Here is a 25,106-nt window from a genome sequence, read left to right on the forward strand (position 1 = left end):
CTGTGGAGACGACTGCTGATGTTCCTTCCGTTGTTCATAACTCAAAGGAAAATTTCGCTTTTATTTTGAAAAAGAAAAGTGAAGTAAATTCATTTAAAACTTATTTTTTTCTTTTTTGTTTCAAAAGTGAATAACACAATTAAAGCGTCATTTTGCAAGCTGAAAGAAATTAAAGATTGCAAACAAATGGGCACAAGGTTCAAATTTATTTAATAGGATGGTAATCAGCTAAAGGCGTGATTCCATAGAGTATTTACAAAAGTTGGAAATGGTAATTATGCGGAAAAGGCTACATTGAAAGCAATAACCACTATTCCCCCCAGCAACTTTGAGTTCCAACTGTATTTGTTGCTTCAGATTGGCGATGGTTTGATTGAAGATCCTTTGATGAAGTACAGACTCTTCAGGTGACGAAGTACGGACTGATGCAGTTACTTTGTCATAAAATCCCTAATTTTTGCCTAGATTGCCCTTTCAGGTTTTCAATCTACCAGGATGCATTTTTTCTGTTTATTGTCTCTAATTTTTGCCTGGACCGCCCTTTCAGGTTTTCAGTCCACCGAGACGCTCATTTTTGCCTAAGTCTCCCTTTGCGGGTTTTCGACTTACCGAGCTGTTCTTTTGTATTTTTTAGACAAAGTATTTCTTGACTGCATCAGCATTCACAAGATGTGGGAGTTCATCACCATCCATGGTTGTAAGAATCATGGCGCCGCCAGAAAATGTTCTTTTGACAACATACGGGCCTTCGTAATTAGGAGACCATTTGCCCCTAGAATCTGGTTGAAAAGACAAGATCTTTTTAAGCACGAGGTCACCTTCTCGAAATTCACGAGGTCGAACCTTTTTGTTGAAGGCTTGTTTCATCCTTGCTTGGTATAACTGTCCATGGCATAGAGCAGTCATACGTTTTTCTTCGATTAAGTTCAACTGATCGTATCTGTTTTGACACCATTCAGCCTCTGATAACTTAGTCTCCATGAGGACTCTCATTGATGGGATTTCAACTTCTACGGGGAGCACAGCTTCCATGCCGTATACTAGAGAAAAAGGAGTTGCCCCTGTTGAAGTACGCACTGAAGTACGGTACCCATGTAAAGCAAAAGGCAGCATTTCATGCCAGTCTTTGTAAGTGACGACCATTTTCTGGACGATCTTCTTAATGTTCTTGTTGGCAGCTTCAACCGCGCCGTTCATTTTTGGTCTGTAAGGAGAAGAGTTATGATGCACAATCTTGAATTCCTCACACAGTTCTTTCATCATTTTGTTGTTCAAGTTTGAACCATTGTCAGTAATGATCTTGCTGGAAACACCATATCGGCAAATGATGTTGTTCTTGATAAACCTTACAACCACTTGTCTTGTAACATTGGCGTAAGATGTTGCTTCGACCCATTTGGTGAAGTAATCAATGGCTACCAAGATGAAACAATGACCGTTTGAAGCTTTCGGTTCGATCATTCCAATCATATCGATACCCCACATGGAAAAAGGCCATGGAGATGAGAGAACGTTGAGTAGAGTCGGTGGCACATGGATCTTATCTGCATAGATCTGGCACTTGTGACATCTCTTCACGTGTTTGTAACAGTCAGATTCCATTGTCAACCAATAGTATCCAGCTCTTAACATTTTCTTGGACATCGCATGCCCGTTTGAATGAGTTCCAAAGGACCCTTCATGCACTTCATGCATTAACATGTCTGCTTCGTGTCTATCCACGCATCTGAGCAAAACCATGTCGAAATTTCTTTTGTACAGCACATCTCCATTTAGGAAGAAACTGCCAGAAAGTCTCCTTAGAGTTTTCTTATCTTTGTTTGATGCCCCAAGCGGGTACTCTTGAGTTTGAAGGAAGCGTTTGATGTCGTGGAACCACGGTTTATCATCGATGACTGCTTCAGTTGCAAACACATAGGCGGGCCTTTCGAGGCGCGTGATTCTGACTTTAGGCACATCATTCCAGTGACTGACTTTGAACATGGAAGATAGAGTAGCCAAGGCATCTGCCATTCGATTCTGATCTCGAGGTATATGATGCAATTCAACCTTGTTGAAGAAAGTCAATAGACGTCTTGCATAATCTCTGTAAGGAATCAAGCCAGGATGGTAAGTTTCCCACTTGTCTTTGATTTGGTTGATCACGAGGGCTGAATCTCCATATATGTCCAGGATCTTGATCCTTAAATCAATGGCTTCTTCGAGACCCATGATACAAGCTTCATATTCTGCGATGTTGTTGGTGCAATCAAATAGCAATCTGGCGGAGAACGGGATATGAGTACCCTTGGGAGTGATGATAATTGCCCCAATTCCATTGCCGAAAGCGTTTACTGCTCCGTCAAAAATTAGGCCCCATCTTGATCCAGGCTCAGGACCTTCTTTAGGTAATGGTTCGTCACAATCTTTCATTTTCAAGTACAAGACATCTTCATCAGGAAAGTCAAACTTGAGAGATTGATATTCATTAATTGGTTGATGCGCCAAATGATCGGCGAGAATGCTTCCTTTGACCGCTTTTTGGGCACGGTATTCAATGTCATATTCGGATAACAGCATTTGCCATCGGGCAATCCTTCCTGTTAATGCAGGTTTTTCAAAGACATACTTGATCGGATCCATTTTGGAGATTAACCAAATAGTATTGTTGATCATGTATTGGCGGAGACGTTTTGAAGCCCAAGCCAAAGCACAACATGTTTTTTCGAGCATGGAGTAACGAGACTCACAGTCTGTGAATTTCTTACTCAAGTAATAGATGGCATGCTCCTTCTTACCGGTTTCATCTTGCTGTCCAAGCATACAGCCCATGGATTCTTCCAACACAGTAAGGTACATGATTAGTGGTCTTCCTTCAACTGGAGGAATCAATATTGGTGGTTCTAACAGGTACTCTTTGATACTGTCGAACGCTTTTTGGCAATCTTCAGTCCATACAACCCCTTGATCTTTGCGGAGAAGCTTGAAAATCGGCCCACAAGTAGCAGTCATTTGAGAGATAAATCTGGAGATATAGTTCAATCGTCCGAGAAATCCTCTTACTTGCTTTTCAGTCTTTGGTGCAGGCATCTCTTGAATAGCTCTGACTTTGTCGGGATCTACTTCGATACCTCTTTGGCTGACAATGAACCCCAAGAGTTTTCCAGATCTAACCCCAAAAGTACATTTGTTAGGATTCAAGCGAAGCTGATATTTCCTTAGTCGTTGAAACAACTTCAAAAGGTATTCAATATGTTCTTCTTCTGTGCTGGACTTGGCTATCATGTCGTCCACATAAACTTCTATTTCTTTATGCATCATGTCATGGAAGAGAGTAGTCATTGCCCTTTGGTAAGTTGCGCCTGCATTCTTTAATCCAAACGGCATCACTTTGTAGCAAAAGGTACCCCATGGGGTGATGAAAGATGTCTTCTCCATGTCTTCAGGAGCCATCTTGATCTGATTATAACCGGAGAACCCGTCCATGAAGGAAAAGACGTTGAACTTAGCGGTGTTATCAACCAGCATGTCAATATGTGGTAATGGAAAGTCATCTTTTGGACTGGCCTTGTTCAAGTCACGGTAGTCAACACACATTCTGACTTTGCCATCTTTCTTCGGAACTGGCACTATGTTAGCCAACCATTGAGGATATTCTGAGGTGACAAGAAAACCTGCGTCGAGTTGCTTTTGAACTTCCACTTTGATCTTGTTAGCCATATCAGGGTGAGTCCTTCGCAATTTCTGCTTAACTGGCGGACATTCTGGCTTCAATGGCAAGTAATGCTGAACAATATTGGTATCCAACCCAGGCATGTCTTGGTAGGACCAGGCAAACACGTCAACATATTCTTTGAGAAGGTCTGTCAACTTACTCTTGATATCAGTATCAAGCAGCGATCCAATGGTCACTTCTTTTTTGTCTTCTTCAGAACCCAAGTTGATCTTTTCTAAAGGCTCTTTGTGAGGCAGAATGGCTCTTTCCTCGTGCTTAAGTAATCGAGAGATCTCGTCCGGGATCTCCTCTTCTTCCTCTTCTTCGGCTTCGAACACAGGAAACTCAAAGTTGGGAGAGGGCATAGGGTTATTGCATTCAATGGGTTTATCAATAGTAAATCTGCACATGTGATTTATATCTATTTCAGAAAATTTATGAATGCAAGAGTGTATGCAGATTTTTTTTTGAAAAGTTTTTTTTTTTTATTTTGGTTTTTTAGGATTACCATTTCCAGAAAAAAGCAAAAAATAAAACATATAATGTAGGGAATTCAAAATGACACTTTATTTATGATTCATTTTTGAAACAAAGCCCTAAACACAAACTCATTTGTCTTGGGCAGGACAAAGAGGGAAACTTTTAAAACAAAGCCCTATACACAAAGTTATTTGGGCGGAACATTTAAAAGCAAAGCCCTATAAAACATCTCTCTGCTTTGGGCAAGGCAGGAGGTCAAAATAACAGCGAGGTGATTACTTTGAGCGGCGAACAACATTCGGGACGTCGACAGCCTTCCAGTAACAACGAACTCCTCTGTGTATTATGTATTCAGGAAGATTCTCCTCAGAATTATCTTCAGTATTGATATTGATCGCTGGTCGAGCAGGATTTGAAGGTCCTGGTTTGTCAACCTTGTTCTTTGTAGAGTTGAAACGGTCTTCTTCTACTTCTTGAAGAGCATAAGATGAGTCACAATCTTCAGAATTTTCAGGATGTATTTCCCAGTCTTCAGGATGAAGAGACTCATTGTCAGCGACACTTTCCGAGTCAGTTGCGGGACCATCTTCCCCTTCATCTTCAAAAATGGCATTTATGTGATAATAACCATCTTCAGGATTGTTAATCTTGGTAGATGCGTTGAAGTCAGTAATTTCAGGCTGCTGAGAAAATTGACAGGGCTGATAAGCCTCTTCTGGTTGACTATGATATTCACAGGAATCTCCCCATCCAGTTGGTTGGATATCCTCAATCGCAATCTTGTAACTTTCAGGTGCAGAATATTTCACCATATAATCAAATTTTCCACTTGGTTGTCCCAAGGTGTCCCAAATTTCTGCAGGAATAGGCGGAATTTCTTTAGCACTTGTTTTCTCTGACGGAGGATATGGTTCTTCCTGAGATATGTATCCCGAGTCATTGAGATAACATTTCCATTCTTCTTCAGTATCGGGTAAACCTTCTTCAATGCATTCTTCGATAAGGACATTAACCTCTTGAGGAATTGGGTTAAGGAACCCTCCACTATGGAACGTTTCTTTGATCGGACGAAGGGTTTCATCCTTCTTGGTGCAGTTTGAGAATGTTGGTGAACATCCGAGACCTGCTCTGGTTTCATTTTTGGTAGGGATCACAACTTGCCCCCAGCCAGTGGTAGTTCCATCTTTCACTACTTTTACTGCCTCTTTGTAAGAAGAGATTGATGCTTTCTTCTTGGAAGATTCGTCTTCTAAAGAGAGACCTTGGAACGGAGTTCCTTCCACATCATCAGCACCGATGAAAGAGAAATTGGATAAATGGCTCACCATCAAGGCTTGTTCTCCACTTATTGTTACCAATTTTCCATTTGTTACAAACTTTAACTTTTGATGGAGCGTAGAAGTTACTGCCCCTGCTTCATGAATCCATGGTCGTCCTAACAGACAGCTATAAGCAGCTTGTATGTCCATGACCTGGAAGGTGATTTGGAATGTATGTGGACCAATTGTCATGGGAAGGTTGACTTCGCCAATAACCGATTTTCGCGATCCATCAAATGCTTTGACAACTACACCACTGAACTTCATAGGCATTCCTTGGTAAGACAAGCGAGCAAAAGTCGTCTTTGGCATAACATTCAAGGAAGATCCGGTGTCTACTAACACATTGGACAAAGAGTCTGACTGACAGTTCATAGAAATGTGCAAAGCAAGATTGTGATTTTTACCCTCCTCGGGGAGTTCTTCATCACAGAAGCTTAAATTGTTGCAAGCTGTTATGTTAGCTATTATCCCATCAAAGTGATCAACAGTCACATCATGATCCACAAAAGCTTGATCTAAGACCTTCATCAGGGCTTCTCTGTGGGCTTCTGAATTCAACAGTAATGAAAGTATTGAGATTTTTGAAGGAGTCTGCATAAGCTGATCCACAATCTTGTATTCACTTCTTTTGATAAGCTTCAAAATTTCATCAAAATCAGGATTGACATTGGTTCCACTGGACTGACCAACATCAGTGTTTGTATTACTGACAGGAGTTTCCACAGGATTTCCCACTGGAATATTGACATGATTTTGTTCGGTCGCAGGAGCAACAGGCTGCTTTGGAGGTAGTGGAGTATACACACGTCCACTTCTTGTTACTCGACTCACATCAGCGATGTTTTCGACAGATGAGAGAGTTGGTAAAGGAACTTCTTGTCCGTCCTTTATCATTGTTGCATTGTAATTGTATGGAACTGCCTTGTTAGAGTCATAAGGAACAGAACCAGGTAGACAAATGATCAAAGGAGCAATTGGAACCTTCGGCTTGTTGTAAGTAACTTCCATGCGTTCGGGCATGTTGAAATGAGGAACGATGACGTTAACTTTAGGCATTTCCGAGTTGATATCTGAGACTAAAAGCTCATGCGGATAACATCCTATCATGTTAACTTCATTTTCATCCCTATTTCTGTAGATCTCAATAGTACCATTATCTAGCAAAACTTGGAGATCTCTTCTCACAATCGAACACCCGTGAGGATCCACACAACATATTCTACAGGAACCGTATTGATGCTGGCGAAAATTCTGCCCCCGACAAAGAGTAGCGTGCATTTGTACCAAATCTGCTCTTGAGAAGTTGATATTATAGACTCGGTATTGGCCAGGACATCCATATACCATGTTTACAACATGCCCTCCATGATTGGGCAGCGGATTTGCTTGCACATTTGGATTCAAATTTCTGAAAGAGAGAAGATTAGATCTAACCAACCTCTGAACTTCATATTTCAAAGCTATGCAATGCTCAAGATCATGGCCAGGTGCTCCTTGATGATAAGGGCATGAGACCTCAGCTTTGTACCACCATGGGAGTCTCTCAGGTACTGGTGGTGGTGCTCTAGTTTGAACGAGGCCTTTTTCAATCAAAGCAGGGTACAATTCTGTATAGGTCATTGGAATCGGATCAAACTGTGGAGCTCTTTGTACACGATTCTGATTATTGTTCAACTGCTGAGCCTGTTGTCGAGGCTGTTGTTGTTGAAACTGCGGGGTAAATCCCGGATTCGGTGCGGTATTAACGACTGGCGCAATAGCAGAAACCTGTTGTTGACGACTGACATTTCCTCTTGACTTTCCTTGGGATACCATGTCAACACTTTGTTCTTTCTTCTTTGGGAAACCACTTCCGAACTTTTTGGTTCCGCTTGAAGATCCACCTTCTTTAGTCAGACGTCCGGTTCGGACTCCTTCTTCTAGACGCATCCCCATGTTTACCATTTCGGTGAAATCACTTGGAGCACTAGCAATCATGCGTTCATAATAAAATGGACTGAGAGTATTCAAGAAGATCTTTGTCATCTCTTTCTCTTTTAACGGTGGATTAATCTGAGCAGCAGTTTCTCTCCATCGTTGGGCATACTCTTTGAAAGCTTCATGGTCTTTCTGAGCCATGGACCGAAGCTGATCTCTGTCTGGAGCCATATCCGAGTTATATTTGTATTGTCGGACAAAGGCCTCACCTAGGTCATTGAAAGTCCGAATATTAGTGCTATCCAAGCCTGTGTACCACTTCAGTGCGGCACCAGTCAAACTGTCTTGAAAGTAATGGATAAGCAACTGATGATTATCTGCATAAGTAGACATCTTTCTGGCGTACATCACGAGATGACTTTGTGGACAAGAACTACCTTTGTACTTCTCAAAGTCTGGGACCTTGAATTTAGCAGGTATTTGCACACTGGGAACCAAACATAGCTCCTGGGCATTCTTTCCAAACAAATCTTTGCCACGAATAGCTTTGACTTCTAGTTGAATCTTGTTGAATTGTTCTTGGAGATCTTCCACAAGATTACGAGGATTTGTGCTATCACCTTGATCATGATAAATCTCATTGTCTCCGTAAGGAACAGTGTGAACCATAGGAGTCGGAACCGTCATAGTGGGTTGAGAAAGTGCCATAGTGACTTGAGAAAAAGTTACCCCCTGATTTGGAGTAAACGCCGAACCTTGTGCAGCAGGCGCTTCAGTTGTAGCCGTTTGAACCCCAGAGAAATTATGGCGGAAACCTGTACCAAAACTGAAAGGCGGGCCCCAACCTTCTGGCATAGAGAAAGATGGAATGTTGAATGCAACTGTAGAAACTGGAGTAGTGACTTCAGATGTTACCGTTGCTTGACTGTTGGGTGGCGGCGGCTGATTCTGTGCGGCCATTAAGGAGTCAACCAGAGTAGTGAGACTTTCCAACTTTTCCTGAAGGGTGGTCACTGTACCACGAAGCTCAATATTCTCTTGTTCAGAGTGTTCCATTACTCTTCTTCTGCTTGAACGAGTATTGTATCTGTGATCTGATTGCGAGCGCGGTCGAGAAACTTTGAGACGCGACAGCTTGACGATCTAATGGAGAAAGATCCAAAAGATAAGACTCTATACAACAGACTCGATATGCAGACTGATGTATGCAAAAAGAAAATTTATGATCTTTCCAAACATTTTAAAGATTATTTCCTTGCAAACATTTGAACACAAACAATCCTTTTATTGAAATAATGGGAAATGTTACAACATTGGAGCGTAGCTCCTTACAGAATCAAATGATACATGAAAATCTAAACAAATCCTAAACATCTTCATCAGACGAAGAACCAAATGCGTTGTGCAGCTTGAGCTTCATGATTTCTTTCCCATAGTAAGCTTTCAACTCGGCCTTTTCAGCTCTAAGCTTGTCAACCACATTCTTCCAATTGTCAGGAGTTGGAGCGTTGCTTGTTGAGCCTTCAAGCTTTTTCTTGCTTTCTTTGATGTATCTTCTGATTGCGGCATCTTTCCGACGGATCTTCTCATCTTTGTTCATGAGCCATCCATCCTGATAATAGAGAGTTTCTTCATGTTCTTTCACTTGTTTCTTCAACTTTCTGTTTTCCACATCAGTTTTTCGAAATTTTTCTTTCCAAGCGTCTTTTTCTATCCTCATCTTGGTCAGAGTGTCTTGGTATTCCTCCATAGCAGGAATGTTGGGTCGTTGAGGTACCACAGGGAACATGGGTTTTTCATAATCATAAGGCATTTGAAACTCCCTTGCTCTTTTCTTCACCCAACAGGTATAGGCGTTCGTAGCAATACAGTTCTTTATCTCACCTTTTTCTTTCCATCGGATGTCGTACCAGGCTTTCACCATTTTTGTCTTCAACCCTTGAGGATCATTTCCTTCCTGATAGAAGTAGCTTTCCACTGTAGGGCCAATGGGTTTTGTTGAATTTGCATACCCGAGTTGTCGTCGGGCTAGGACCGGATTGTAGTTAATTCCTCCTTGTGTACCAATGAGGGGTACGTTGGCGAATTCTCCACAACTTTCAACAGTTTCTGTACCGCAGCGAGCCAAGGTATACCACTGAATATCATTATTAGTAAGAGACATAAGTCTTTGAGACCAACGTAAACCTTCCCGGTTTTCCGTGAAAATGGGAGACTTAGGTAAGTGTGAAACAATCCATTTGAACAACAGAGGTGCACAACATACAATAATTCCACCACCTTGGTGATTCCTATGATGGACAGAGAAATACATGTCACCAAGCAGAGCCGGAACGGGATTTCCATTCAAAAAGACCTTTATGGCATTGATATCAACAAAGTCGTCGATATTGGGAAACAGAACCAACCCATAGATGAGCAAGGCTAGTACAGCTTCAAAAGCTATCATGCTACCAGTCTCGATGAAATCAAAGGCTCTCTTTATTAGAAACTGTGAAGGCAAACCTGGAAGGTTTCCTTTGGTAGTCCAATTACTCTCTATTTCAGATTTCTTCAAGTGGGTACCTGTTGCAATGACTGGTGACTTAGGAATGGCTTCCAAACCATTGAAAGGTATTTTGTCAGACACAGGAATACCCAAAAGATTGGCATATTCTTCCAAGGTTGGTACCAACTGATAATCTGGAAAGGTAAAACACCGGTAGACAGGATCATAAAACTGAACCAGAGTTTTGAGAAGTCCTTCATCAACATGAGTGTTCAAGATAGGCAAAAGCTTTCCATGGCTTTTCCTAAAATCAGAAGGGTCTTGTACAAAAGACGCTAACTCTTTCAGTCTTTCCACATTAGGCTCTTTGAAACCGTACCTCTTGGTATGCCTTTTTACCCACTCCATAACCTAATCCTATAATGTTTGCAAAGAAAATTCTCTAATTGTTTGGAAAAAATCATGTTTTTATGGAAAAAGATGGGTTTTTTAATGAATGTATGAATGCATGGATGCATGGATGCCACATATTCAAACATGGTAAAGCGAACATGGTAACGCAAACATGGTACTGTAAACATGGCAACACAAACATGGTAACACAAACATGGTACACACAGGTTCAAAGGTCCAGCGTCACGAGCATGAGGTCAGAGGACCAAATATGGGATAGTTCTAGTTAATCACCTGTACAATATGTTCTACTGATACGTCAGAGTCTACATTTTTCTTTCGGATATTACCGGCTTTCCACAATTAAACTCATGAGCCAGCAATATTCTCAAGAAAAACTCGTCTGAGTGTGGTTCTCCGCATGACAACTAATCCAAGTCTTCACCTGAATAGTTTCTGCACCACAACCTAATAAGGCCAGGATGGGTTGGGGTTCTACGGTCTCTCAGCTTCTACAGTTCAATGAAAGCAACAATGTCTTCGCAATTAACTCGCTAAACATATATTACAAACAAGGAACCTCCACTGAGCGGAAGGATTCTCACGTGCGCCTGCACATGACTATACCCTCCACCTAATTTCTTATGTGTACTTAATCCGGGTTAGGATTTGTCCATAATGTATCACTTGTAACAGAACCACACAAGTAACAGAACCAAAGAACCACACATATAACAAAAAATGAAATGAAAAATAAAGCAAATAGAATTAACCCTTCCTTTGGAAATAATAAAAAGATGGTCCCCAGTGAAGTCGCCATTTTTCTGTCGCAGGCGAAAAATCGTTTTGTTCCTCTTTTTTGTGGATGAGACACCTGATGCCTTCTTTGGGCTCGAGTGCTCAAAAAAAAATGATTTTTCTTTTGTATCGACCAAACTTTTTATTATTTCCAAAGGAGGAAAAGGAAAAAAGCTGCAATAACCTAAAAGTGGGGGGAGAGATCTTGGGTAAGAGGGTTGGTTATACGAAGGGAAGGTATTAGCACCCAACGTATCTATAGTACTCTATAGGTTTCTTTGCTTTGTTTATTCCATTCTTGTTGTGGTGGAGGTTCTTGCGAGAAAGAGGTGGGACCTAAGGTGTTTGTTTGATTATGCTCGCAAAGATCATCGCGATCCTCTGCATACATATCCCTTAGAGGGAATCAGAGCATCTGTAGCTCGGGGTCTACGGGTGCTAAGGTTTGAATGTTTTTTTTGTTTTGTTTTGCTCGCCAAGGATCGACCTTGTGCCTACGTATTCTCAAAGGGATGTTGAGAAAGTCAGAGCAATCGTAGTTCCCACTTATGCTAGTGGAAGCAAAGGAAAATAGACAAATGTCGTCTAAATGCTAGATGTATCTAATCTATATCATCACATACATCTGTTTGATTTGTTTGAAAATCTTTTCATTATAAGCCCGGGGCCATGCCACTTAGGGTGCTTAGAATGATAAAGATGTTTTTGTTTGTTTAACCAGCCTTGTGGCAAAAGTTTCAATGAAGTCAGCCTTGTGACAAAAACTTTGATTAATCAGCCAGCCTCGTGGCAAAAGTTTCAATGAAGTCAGCCTTGTGACAAAAACTTTGATTAATCATCCAGTACGGTGGTAAAACAGTTTGATTGATTAGCCAGCCTTGTGGCAAAAAAAGAAGTTTGATTGATTGATTGTTTGTGATGATATATAAGAGATACTCCTAGCATAGAGATGAAAAATGTCTAATCTCCTAGGGTATTTGGTTTTGATATTGGGGATGCTTATAAGAAGCCCGTGGGTCCTTGTACGAAGCCCAAGAGGAGGCTATCCGAGGGTCCTTGCATTGTAAGCCCAAGAGGAGGCTATGGGAGGGACAATCCAGGGTCCTTGCATTGTAAGCCCAAGAGGAGGCTATGGGAGGGTCACTCGTTTGTACAAAGCCCAAGGGGAGGCATGGTATAGTTGGTTTGAGCTCTTAGAGCGATTTCACCGGGAAACCATACTCTATGTCCTAACCTAAACTAGTGGAGATTCTTTGCACGAAGCCCAATAGGAGGCTATGGGGAACCTAGTGTTGTACTAAGTTGAATAAGCATATAACACAATCACAAGTATGAACAAGTACGAACAAATATGAACAAGTACATGAACAAATATGAACAGTTATACATATATGACAAAGTGTGTGTATATAATGGAGTTTATGAAGGAAATATACCTGTAAGCATGATCCATTTGTATACATAGGGCTCGGGACTCACACTCGGGGAGAGGTCCACTTGAATTTATTCAAAGCTATGTAAACAGGTATTTACAAAGGGCTTGGGACTTATACCTACATGGAGGCCCATGGTATATTTTTGGGAAGATTTAAAGAAACCTTCGTTTTTGGTTTGTTATTCAAAGTTAAAAAACAGATTGAGATATGTACAAAAGGCGTACAATGAAATACCTAATTTCATGTACTAGAGTGGGTATGTACAAAAGGGACTTGGGACTTATACCTACATGGAGGCCCATGTTATATTTACAAAAAAAACATGGTTGATTGTTTATTTACAGACGCGTTGTTTGTTGTTTTGAAAACAGTTTGAAAAGTATTGTTTTGAAAGAGTTTTCTGTACAAAGAAAAACTGTAGAAAAAAGGAGTGGGTCTTATACTCTCTAATATTCGAGAGGCCCCTGTTTTATTTTCATAAAACAGGGTGGATGGTTTTGAAAAAGAGTTGAAAGATTTGGCGTTAAAAACTGTGAAGGTTTTGGTTTGAAAAAGTTTTCTGTTAAAAAAAATGTACAAAGAAAAAGAAAAGGGACTTATACTCTCTAATATTCGAGAGGCCCCACATCGTTTTGAAAATCAATTGATCAATTAAAAAGATTTAATCAATAGTTTCAAAAAGAAATGGTTCATTGTTTTTGAAAAGAACCGCGATCGCTCGTTTTTAAAACGATTTGAATTTTGAAAGAAGTCAAATTAATCAAGATAAACAAAAAGATTGTCTTCAATTAACATTTAGATGATTAGGGTTTGCTTCAAAAAGTATTTACAAATGATTAACTTTGAAAATCAAATGAAAAATAATATTTAAAAGTATTAAAATTACTTAAAAACAAGTCATTTTAAAACTATTAAAAAATGTATCAAATAAATATTTTTTGATGATTTTTTTTGATATTCTTAAAATATATATATTAAGTGAGAGGTATGCAAAAAATGAATAAAAAATGAGTTAATTTGGTTAGTTAAATAATTAATTGAAGTTGTGAAGAAAATCAAAGAAAATAGGGACTAAAAAAATTGGTTTTGTCTCCACAAGGGTTTGAACCCACAACCTCACGCTCACCACTCAAAAACATGACCAACTGGACCACGCGCGTGGTCTGTTTAGTATTTGCAACGAATCAATTATATTTTTGAATCAATTTCTAATTTCAGTTTCAAAATCTGGCGCCAAGAACACAAACCCAATTCAAATTTGAAAATTCTGAAAACTGAATTGTTTGGATCGAGTGAATAGCCTATCTTGCTCGATTTTTCACCAGGAACATGATGGTATCATTTAATTGCATTTATTTTATCTCTAAGGCTATCAATTTTCTGATGAACACGAAGAACCCTAATTTTGAGTTTCAATCTGAAATCGTGTGTGTGCATGATAAGTTGCAATTGATTGAGGGTTAATGATCCATACATATGCAGAAACAAGATGGCATGGCAGTTTTCCATTTATGATGCATGTATGATAGAGTTTGAAGTTCAAGTGACTTACCTTCAAAAACGGCCAAACTGGAGATTTGATTCTTCAATATAAGTGTTACAGATGCTTTGTATCAATCTGGATAGCTTCAATGATGATTATGGAAGGTGTCTGGATGCTTGGAACCATATGAATTCATCTGTGCTAAGCTGTGGTACCCGAACTGCAGTTGCTTCAAGTATGAATCGAATTTGAAGATGGAGGTGTTTCAGATTGCTGGTGAGTGTTTGGATCATTCATATGAAGTATATGGATGGTGTTAGGAGTGTTAGTTTGGACAGATATGGCTTGGTATGGATTTTGGCATGATAAGGTTCAATATATGCAATTATAGAAGTGAGGTAGTGATTCTGAGATTTGAGGTGTTTTTGGGTGTATGAGTGATTCAAACACATCACATTTGACATTTAGAAGTTGTGGGAAGCATCACTTTGTTCAGAACTTGCAAGGTTTGGAGGTTGAGTTTTCTACCTCACTTTGAAACACATGACTTGTAATTCAAGAAAGAAGAAAGAAAACCTATAATTGTGAGGTTTTGGTGTGATTTGAAGAGTGATTTGAACCTCTATTTATAGGCCAAGGATTCTGAATGAAGAGCTTTGCAAGTTGATCAAAGAAATGATGATTTGGCTTAAGAGATAAAATGGAATCTTTCACATTAAATGCAAATGGTTAAAAGTGACCAAACCATGGTTAAAACTCAAGCTTCTTATCCTCTTCCATTCTGATCTCAAATCAGAGAAAATATCTTCAATTATTGCCTCTTTGCATCATTGCTTGGATTATAGGTCATGTAGTCTTGAAACTTAGTGAAAAATGGTGAAAATTCAAGTGAAAATGATCACTAAATGCATAATTCAAAACCATAGCTACACTCCATATTTTTTCATGCTCTTGGACATTTTGGAAAGCTCATGTTACACACTTCAAAACCCTAGTTGAAAGTTTCTTCAAGACCTTTAAGGAAATGGGTGAAAAAGATCCATGAACTTTGAAGAAAATGAAGTTTTAAGTGAAATTTTCATAAGATGCCAACTTTGAAGCTCCATATCTCTTAAATGGTTGATCTTATGGAAAAAATTTATATGTGTCAAAGTTGTTTATTGGATCAAAATCTACAACTTTCATGTTGGAAGTTTTTTTCAGTTTGTAGGTGAAATTTTGAGTTATTCCCCTCCAAAGTTTGGAAAAAACCATGAAAAACACTTAGAAAATTTTCTAAGTATGAAAGTCAAACTTTTGACTTTTTGATTCTTGATTGATTTTCTTGATTTTTCTTGATCAAATGACTTCTCATATCATATATTGATGATTTAAAACTTCAAAAGTCATGGTTGACCAAAATTCCCAAAAGTCAAAGGTGTTCTTGTACAGTTGACTTTTTCAGACGAATCGCGTTTCTGGAGATTTCAAATGAAACAGGTTATCCTCACCATATGAATGGTATGAATGGATCTCATTGAAGCATTAGAGGTTATTGAGCCATGGTTTGAGTTGTGACACCATGTCCTGGTTAAAAAGTCAGTTGTTCAGTGAATTAGGTCAAAAAACCCTAATTGTCGACCTGATGAAATTGATGACTGTGGACCTTGAATTGAGATGCAATTTCCATTGGATATTGTCATAGGGATTATTTGAGGATGATTGAAACCTTTGATTGACTTCCTGGGGGTTTTTAGGGTTTCCCAAATGTGATCCCTGATTTCAGTCCCTGATAGTTCAAAACTCTGATCTGAGGATTTGTCTGATCAATCTTTGTGTAGGAGATGTTATGAGCCAATGGATTAGGTCAAAATGATGTACTTGGGGTCTTGAGGTCATGTCCCAAGTCATTATGTCAAATTCTGAGTAAAAGTCAGGAGTGTGCTGTCTTCAGTCAAAACCCTAATTCAGTCGACTCAAAGTTGTTGAGCTTGTTGAAATGAATCTCTGAGGACCAAATGTTGATTATTGATGAAGATGATTCATTTGAGATGAAGGGAGAACAAAACCCTAATTGATTGGTATTTGTACTGATGAGTGATTTCCAGATTAAATCCTGCTGAGTCACAAGTAGCAAACACAAGCTATGCAATTTGTTAGAGATGCAAATGATGCATATGCAATGATATGAGGTGGTATCTTAGGTCAAAAATTGGGGTATGACACACTCATCTTGATAAGCTTCAAAATCTCATCCATTTCCTTTATTGAAGACGACCCATCATTAATTCTTGTCTCATCGTTCACAGGCACTTGAGTAGGATTCCTCTAGACATCCACAACTGCTTGGGGCTGAGTAAAAACTCGTCCACTTCTAGTCACCCTACTAACATCTGCTATATTCTCAACAAAAGACAGAGGCTTAATCTCAACAGAAGACAGAGGCTTAATCCCAACTTCTTTTCCATGTTCAAGCATGGTGGCATTGTATCTGTAGGGTAAAGCTTTATCAGAGCTATAAGGTACAGATCCAGGCAGACATATCACAAGAGGTTCTACAGCAGCTTTTCCATAATAACCAATTTCTACACATTCCGGAATTTCAAAGTACGGCTCGATCACATTGACATCATCTTCATCTCTGTCCCTCAGAATCTCAATTAGCCTTTGATCTATCATCTCTTGTAAGTCTCTTCACACAACGTAACATCCTCGAGGATTGACTGGGCAAATCCTACAAGCAGCATGATTATGCTCATAATGACTATATTCACACAGAGCGGCATGCATCTCCACCAATGATCCTCTGATGTGTTCCACGCGATAAATCTTATACTTTCCAGGGCATCCATGCACCATGTTCACAGTAGATGCTTCATGAGTCGGCAATGGATTATTCTGCACATTTGGACCAATATCACGGAAAGAAAGCATTCCAGAACGCATCAATCTCTGAACTTCGTTCTTCAGCGGTCAACAATTCTCTAAGTCATGCCCAGTAGCATTCTGATGAAAAGCACAAGTGGCATCAGCTTTATACCACCAAGGGAGTTTCTCTAGAACGGGAGGAGGCAACCTTGGTTGAACCAACTTCTTATGAATTAGAGCAGGATACAGTTCAGTGTATGTCATGGGGATTGAATCAAAATTAATTTGAGGATACGGATTCCGCCTCGCTGGTTGTTGATTAACAGGAGCTACAGGCACTGAATTCACAACAGGAGTCATTGATGCCACTTGTTGAGGTTGATTTCTGGATCGACTATTCCTCCCATGAGAAACAGCATTAGCATATGATTCCTTCTTCTTATGGAAAGAAGAACCATACTTCTTTGCACCACCAGACGGATTTTTATTCTAAACCAGACGACCTTCTCGCACAGCTACTTCCAGTCTAACACCCATACCCACCATTTTAGTGAAGTGTACAGGAGCACTCGCAATCATTTTATCATAATAAAACGGGCCAAGAGTTTTCAGGAAAATCTTAGTCATCTCTTTCTCTTCCATCAGAGGAATCACTTGGGCGGCATCCTCACGCCATCCCTGAGCATATTCCTTAAAGGATTCCTTCTCTTTCTGCATCATGACTCGTAGTTGATCTCGATCAGGAGCCATGTCCACATTATACTTATATTGTTTCACAAACGCCTCAGCTAAGTCATTAAAAGTGCGAATATGGGTGCTATGAAGGCCCATATACCACTTTGAAGCAGCTCCAGTCAAACTATCTTGGAAATATTGGATCAACAGACGTTGATCATCGGTGTGAGTGGACATCTTCCTTACATATATCACCAAATGTTCCTGAGGACAGGAATTTCCTTTATACTTCTCGAATTCAGGCAACTTGAACTTAGCAGGTACTTTCACATTGGGAACAAGGCAGAGGTCATGCACATTCTTTCCAAACAGTTATTTCCCACGCAGGGCTTTCATCTCTTTCTGCAGTTCTTCAAACTGATCTTGGAAACCATCCATTCTGTCATGGATACCCAAACCTTCACTTGGCGCAGCATCATAAATCGGCTCTGGGACAAAAGGACCAGTATGAACAATAGGAGACGTGTTGACCATAACAGGAGTCAAAGGACGGGTCATCTCAGGAACAGATAGATAACCTTCAGGCATACCCCAGGGATATCCATTAGGCATACGTTGCTGAGTAGCACCAACAGGAACCGCAGGAATTGTTGTAGCAGCAATTTTAGAAATCACAGTAGCCTGACCCTGAGCTTGGGTATTGGGAGGAGGAACCTGATTCTGATTCTTCTGAGTAGCCATCAATGTCTCAACCAGAGCAATGAGACGCTCCACACCAGATCTCAAAGTAACAACCTTTTCTCGTAGCTCACGATTCTCCTGTTCAAGACCTTCCATCTTCTTCTTGCAGTTAGCTCGAGTGTTATACCGGTGAGACAGCTTGATTCTGTATGAAGAACACTGAATAAGACCTCGGGAATACTCTCGGAAGCAAGACCAAAATGCAGAATGATGCATGAAATGTAGTGCGAATGATTTTTATTGGTTTTCAAGGATCTTTAAGACATTAATTGTAAACATTAGCAAAAACAACATAAAACATAACATCATTCTTTCATTAAGAATGGAAAAGCTTACAAAAGGAATCAAAGATCCAAAATTACGAAACAACGGAAAAGCTAAAAACTAGGAGGGAACACTTCTGAAGAAGATCTAACTCCTCTCTGCAGCTTCCTACGGAGCTTCTCCAATTCATCTTTATAATAGGCCTTCAAATGAGTCTTCTCGACCATCAGCTTATCGGCAACTTCCTTCCATGCAACTGAATCTTCATGACTACCAGAGGAAAATAAATCCTCTTGTTGTCTCTTCCTCTTTTCACCATGTTGTTGAAGTAGCTCTTCCTGACAACGGATCTGATCATCCTTTTCCAACAACCAACCATCTTGGATATAAAGCATTTCATCCCTTTCTTTCAAATGTATCTTCAACTCTTTATTCTCAATTTCTGAAGCATGAAACTTCTTCTCCCAAGCATCTCTTTCCGATCTCAACTTAGCCACGAGCTCTAGGTGCTCTTCACTACTCTCGATGGGAATAGTGAAAGACAATGGTGGAGTAATGAGTAGAGAAGGCTCCTCAAGTAAATAAGGCATCTGAAAGGTGTGAGCTCTAGCTTGAACCCAATCAGTATAGTCTTTGAGAGCAAAACATTGTTTCTTTCCCAAATGTCTCTTCCTATCAATATGGTGCCAAGCACGCACAAACCGATTTCTCATATCCGAATCTCCATCCTGATTAAGATAGAAGATTCCTGACACAAGAATACTAGCGGGTCGCTCCTTCATGGGGTAACAAAATTGACGCCTTGCAAGAATGGGATTGTAGGTAATTCCTCTTTGTATACCAAGAAGAGGTACATTAGGGAATTCTCCACGACTATCAATAATCTCACCAATGTCATAAGCAGGATTATAGCAATGGATATTCCCATTAGTAAGAGGCATGATCTTCTGAGACCATGAGAGACCATCAGGATTGCTCAAGAAATTCTTAGTCTGAGGTAAGTGCGAAATAAACCACTTATAGAGCAAAGGAGTGCAACAGTTGATAAGTCCACCTTTCTTATCAGTCCTATGGTGAATGGAATGATAAGTATCCCCAAGCAAAGTAGGCACAGGATTCCCAATCATGAAGATCCGAATAGCATTAACATCGACAAAGTTGTCAATGTTGGGAAAGAGTATCAAACCATAGATGAGCAAGGCCAAAAATGTCTCAAAAGCAATCATACTTCCTTTACTAGCCAACATAGAAGCCTTTCCATTCAAGAACTTAGAAGTCAACCCCCTATTCCTCCTTTTTTGGTCATATTTGCTTTCACATCTGATATCTTCAACTGAAGAAGCTCTGCTATCTCATCAACCTGAGGCTCTTTCTCCAGACCACTAAACGGTATATCATTCGTAACTAGCTAACCGATCCAATAAGAATACTCCTCCAAAGTGGGCATAAGCTGATAATCCGAAAAGGTGAAACAATGATAAACCGGGTCATAAAACTGCACAAGAGTCTCAAGAATCCCCTTTTCCATTTTGGTCTTCAAGATAGAGATCAATTTCCCATAACAGTTTTTGAAGTTGTCAAGATTAGGAACCAAAGTTGCTAGCTCTTTCAACTCTTTCGCACTTGAATTCCTGAAAGTGTACTTCTTGATGCTTCTCTTTTGATCCATGGTACCTGTGATGTTTACAAACAAAGTCTCTAAGTTCCTTGAAAACCATTTGTGAAAGACATTTTTTATGAATGCATGGTTTATGCATCAACCACAATCAAGAGCACACAAGATCACACCAAATCACACAAAATCACACAATCCAGGTTCAAAGGTTCGACGTCACGAGCATGGAGCCATGGGTCTACCCATCCCACAAGGTGTGTTCTAAGGGATTTTGTACCTGCCAATCGGGTTCTACAAAGGTTCCCAGAGTTTTCAATCTTCTATCGGATATTACCGGCACGCACAATTGCTCATGGGCGCCAATAATATGCTTAAAAAGACCTCGTCTGAGCATAGTATCGCATGACAACAAGCTCAAATTGGTACTTGATCTTGTTTCTGCACTACATCCTAAAAAGGCTTAGATGGGTTAAAAGGGTTCTAGGCCATTCAGCTTCTACGGACACTCACTATTGAAAGTAATAGCGTTCTTACGATGGTTCGTAACAACATCTACTACCTTCCATGAGGCCTCCACAGATTGGGGTTCCACCATATGACGCTCATGGTAAGGATTGCTCCTGACAAGCGACTATTGGTCTTACCACCTCCTATCTCAAGTTACTCACAAAAGTTCGGGTTAGAACTTTATCTCATCACAGAGGAACCATCGAGCACCAAAGAAAAAAGAAAAAAACAAACAAAGCACACAATAATATATACAGATAAAAAAACACACAGATAAACAAAATTAGGCTTAACACACTTAAAACTGGATCCCCAGTGAAGTCCCCATTTTTCTGTAGTGGGGAAAATCTGAGATCAAAGCCATGGAATTGACTCGACTCAATATTTCGTTTGAAATCGCCACCGCACTTTATTGTTTCCAAAGGAAAAGGGAAAAGAACGTAAAACCCAAAGTTTAAAACAAGAAAGAGATCTCAGGTACGGGTGTTGATTATACAAGGGGAAGGTTTTAAGCACCCCTCATATCTATGGTATTCCACAGGAACCTTTTTGAAAATCTGTGTCGTGTGTGCTAGAAAAGGGTTTGTTTTATTTTTAAAATAAGCTCGGCAAGACGTTAAGCCTTGTGCCTACATACCTCCTCGGTGCAATGGAGAAGTCAGAGCTAATGTAGTTCCGCTTAAAAGGGAAAACATTTTTAAAACGAATAAACACTTTATCATCGTCGGAGAGAAATACTCAGCCATTGATCTTGAGCATGAGAACAAACGAGTTCTTTGCATCGCAAATGAAAGAAGGGCTCCAACTCGGATAAAATCAACGAGTATGCCACTAGCTCTCTCACGCGGAAAAGATCTCATTATATCAATCAATTTCAAAATCGTGGGGTATCGCCACTCGTTTCGACAATTAGTCGTGTCTAAACTTTTGAAGAAAAGCCACTAAGGGCAAAAGATATTTTAAAGAAAAGGTTTTGAAAAGATTTTACAAACATAAGAAGGTTTTTGAAAAAGGGAGAAGATTTTGAAAATCTAAGAAGTGGGAGGAGATGAAGAGGCTATCCTATTGCGTAAAATAAAAGCTAAGGAAAAGAACGGTCTAACCGAAGAAGAGGCCAACACTTGACATTATGAGTCAAGGTAGATTTCCCATCCTTTGGACTATTAATACCAACACATTATCACTTGGGGATCTAGATAAACTTATTGTCTTTAGCACCACTTTGCATTAAGCACATTAAAATTCTGACGAAAATCGGGCAGAGTAACGGCTGTTTTCGGGTAAAATCCTTATCTCAATGCCTTGGAATTAACCATCAAGGACTTTCAAGGAAATACCTGCATTCACAAACAGACAACAATCCAATGCCAGACAGACAAAACAATCACAGAGTAATAACAGAATAAGGGTCCAGAGGCACTAAGTCCATAAGTCTAAATCTCCAAAATGCTCGGGATAGTAACCAATAGTCCGAAAGAGAGCCTTATGTGTTTTTTAGATTTTTGTTGATTATTAGTGTTTTAGCATAAAATTAAGTATGGTCCAAATGGACAAAGAGAAAATAGCGGAATCATAAACATAGTGTCCAAATGGACAAAGAGAAAATAGCGGAATGTAAATATGATGAAATGATAAAGCATAAAGCAAAATATAAAGAGCGGTATAATAACTTGCGGAAATTAAAGTCAATTGTTAGATGTTAAAGATAACCATCTTGAAACTTGTCAAGTATGTTATCAAAGTTAGTAATGAATATAAATGGTGACTGAAGGATGCTCTCGGATTTAAATTCAATGGACATTTATCAGAAGCTTGATAAAATTATAGCGACTACGCGATAAATCTCCATAAGTCTTAAATCAACCGCATACAATTCTCTTCCATATTTGATCTTTTTATGATCGGGACACGAAATATTGCGCTATGTTAAGCAGATCGCCAAGTGACTTATGTAGAAGTCACCCTACAACGAGGCTGGTCAAAACTTTATGTGCTAATGCATGCGAGAGAAGCGATATATAGATCACTCTCCGAAAGCAATACCGCACGAAAAGAAAAATAAGGAGCGATCTAGTCTTCACCAAGAATCCATAAGAATTCTCAAGGTATTAAGACTTTCATCGATCAAAAGAAAAAGAAATAAAAGATGGAACCACATTAAAAGCTCCTTTCATCCATAATTTCAATCACTTTATTTTGCGGATTTGGATTCTCATCCTATCGACGCCCTAAGTCCATTGAAATTAGAGAGAAATTAGGCCTCTAATTTGTGATTCGAAGAAAATATCAAAAGAAGAGTTAGAACCAAAAACAAGTCAAAAATAGCAAAAACAAGCATTCTGCCTCACTGGAAATCGATTTACCTCTGTAGGAAATCGATTTCCTGCCTGCAGAATTCAAATCTGGCGCAAAAAACAGAGTGGAAATCGATTTCCCTTTGTAGGAAATCGATTTCCTGCGCACAGTTTTCAAAAAAACAGCATTATGAACTATGAAACTTGATTTAGGCAAACATTCAAACACCTTATGATCACATATCAATTAGAGCACGAATTTTCCATCAATTTACCATCAAATAGGACCAATATAGCATCAATGATGCATCAAACACAAGCACAAAAGAATCACATTATGATAGATGAAAAAAGATGAAGAAAATTACCAAATCTTGAACAAAATTTAGATCTACTTCAAGAATCACCAACACAAATCTTGATCTCTCAACAATTGAAGAAAAAAGAGTGAAATGGATGGTGGTTTAGCTCAAAGTTTGGGAGGTTCAAGATGTGACTCACAAACTTTATGAAAGAAAAGAGAGCTTTGGTGAATTTGGTAGGGATGAGAAGAGAAGTTGCAAGGGGTTTGTTTGCTTTCCATTCACGACAACCATCTTCCCATCTTTCACAAATTTCAACTTCTGGTGAAGAGTCGAAGTAACTGCTCCAGCTTCGTGGATCCATGGGCGTCCCAACAAACAACTGTATGCAGGAAAGATATCCATCACTTATAAAGTAATCGTGAAGACAAATGGTCCAACACAAATGGGCAAGTTAACTTCCCCAACCACTGACTTCTTCGATCCATCAAAAGCCTTCACAATCACATTGCTAAATCTCATTGGTGTGCCTCCATAAGACAACTTAGCAAAGTGGATTTTGGCATGACATTCAACGATGAGCCAGTATCCATCAACACATTAGACATCGAGTCCTCTTTGGAACTGACAGAGATGTGCAGAGCCAAATTATGATTTCTTCCTTCCTCAGGCAAATCTTCATCACTGAAGCTCAAATTGTTACATGCAGTGATATTACTCACAAACCCATTAAACTGATCCAACGTCACATCATGATCCACAAAGGTCTGATCAAGTATCTTCATCAAAGAATCCCTATGAGCAAGAGAACTCGTCAATAGTTCCATTATAGAGATCTTATACGGAGTACGATGCAACTGATCCACAATCTTATAATCACTCATCTTGATAAGCTTCAAAATCTCATCCATCTTCTTTCCTGAAGACAACCCATCATTCACTTTTGTCGCAATATTAATATTCACAGGCACTTGAGTAGGATTCCTTTGGACATCCACAACTGCTTGGGGCTGAGTAAAAACTCGTCCACTTCTAGTCACTCTACTGACATCTGCTATATTCTCAACAGAAGACAAAGGCTTAATCTCGACTTCTTTTCCACTTTCCAGCATGGTGGCATTGTATCGGTAGGGTACAGCTTTGTCAGAGCTATAAGGTACAGATCCAGGCAAACATATCACAAGAGGCTCTACAGCAGCTTTTCCGTAATAACCAATCTCTATGCATTCTGGAATTTCAAAGTATGGCTCAATCACATTGACATCATCTTCATCTCTGTCTCTAAGAATCCCAATGAGCCTTTGATCCATCATTTCTTGTAAATCTCTTCTCACAATATAACGTCCTCGAGGATTGACTGAACAAATCCTACAAGCAGCATGATTATGCTCATAATGACTATATTCACACAGAGTGGCGTGCATCTCTACCAACGATCCTCTGATGTGTTCCACAAGATAAATCTTATACTTTCCAGGGCATCCATACACCATGTTCACAGCAGACGCTTCATGAGTCGGTAATGGATTGTTCTGCACTTTTGGACCAATATCACGGAAGGAAAGCATACCAGAACGGACCAATCTCTGAACTTCATTCTTTAGAGGCCAACAATTCTCTAAATCATGCCCAGGAGCATTCTGATGAAAAGCACAAGTGGCATCAGCTTTGTACCACCAAGGGAGTTTCTCTGGAACAGGAGGCGGTGACCTTGGTTGAACCAACTTCTTATGAATTAGAGCGGGATACAATTCTGTATATGTCATGGGGATAGGATCAAAATTAACTCGAGGATACGGATTCCACCTTGCTGGTTGTTGATTAACAGGAGCTACAGGCACTGAATTCAC

The 25,106-nt window shown here is 39.7% G+C and overlaps 1 protein-coding gene across 1 annotated transcript; it reads right to left on the reverse strand.

The window, feature by feature from the left end:
* Positions 1–5,286: 5,286 nt before the first annotated feature.
* LOC131620188 (uncharacterized) lies at positions 5,287–24,566 on the reverse strand (the record flags this gene model as incomplete). The annotated part of the gene is made up of 3 exons (XM_058891195.1): positions 24,438–24,566; positions 7,306–7,917; positions 5,287–6,114 (listed from the first exon to the last, which is right to left on the reverse strand). Coding segments are annotated over exons 1-3 (1,569 nt in total), but the record flags the coding sequence as incomplete, so codon positions are not given.
* Between the last annotated feature and the right edge of the window lie 540 nt (positions 24,567–25,106).

Source organism: Vicia villosa, linkage group LG7 (genome assembly GCF_029867415.1).
Source record: "Vicia villosa cultivar HV-30 ecotype Madison, WI linkage group LG7, Vvil1.0, whole genome shotgun sequence".
NCBI classification, from domain to species: domain Eukaryota; kingdom Viridiplantae; phylum Streptophyta; class Magnoliopsida; order Fabales; family Fabaceae; genus Vicia; species Vicia villosa.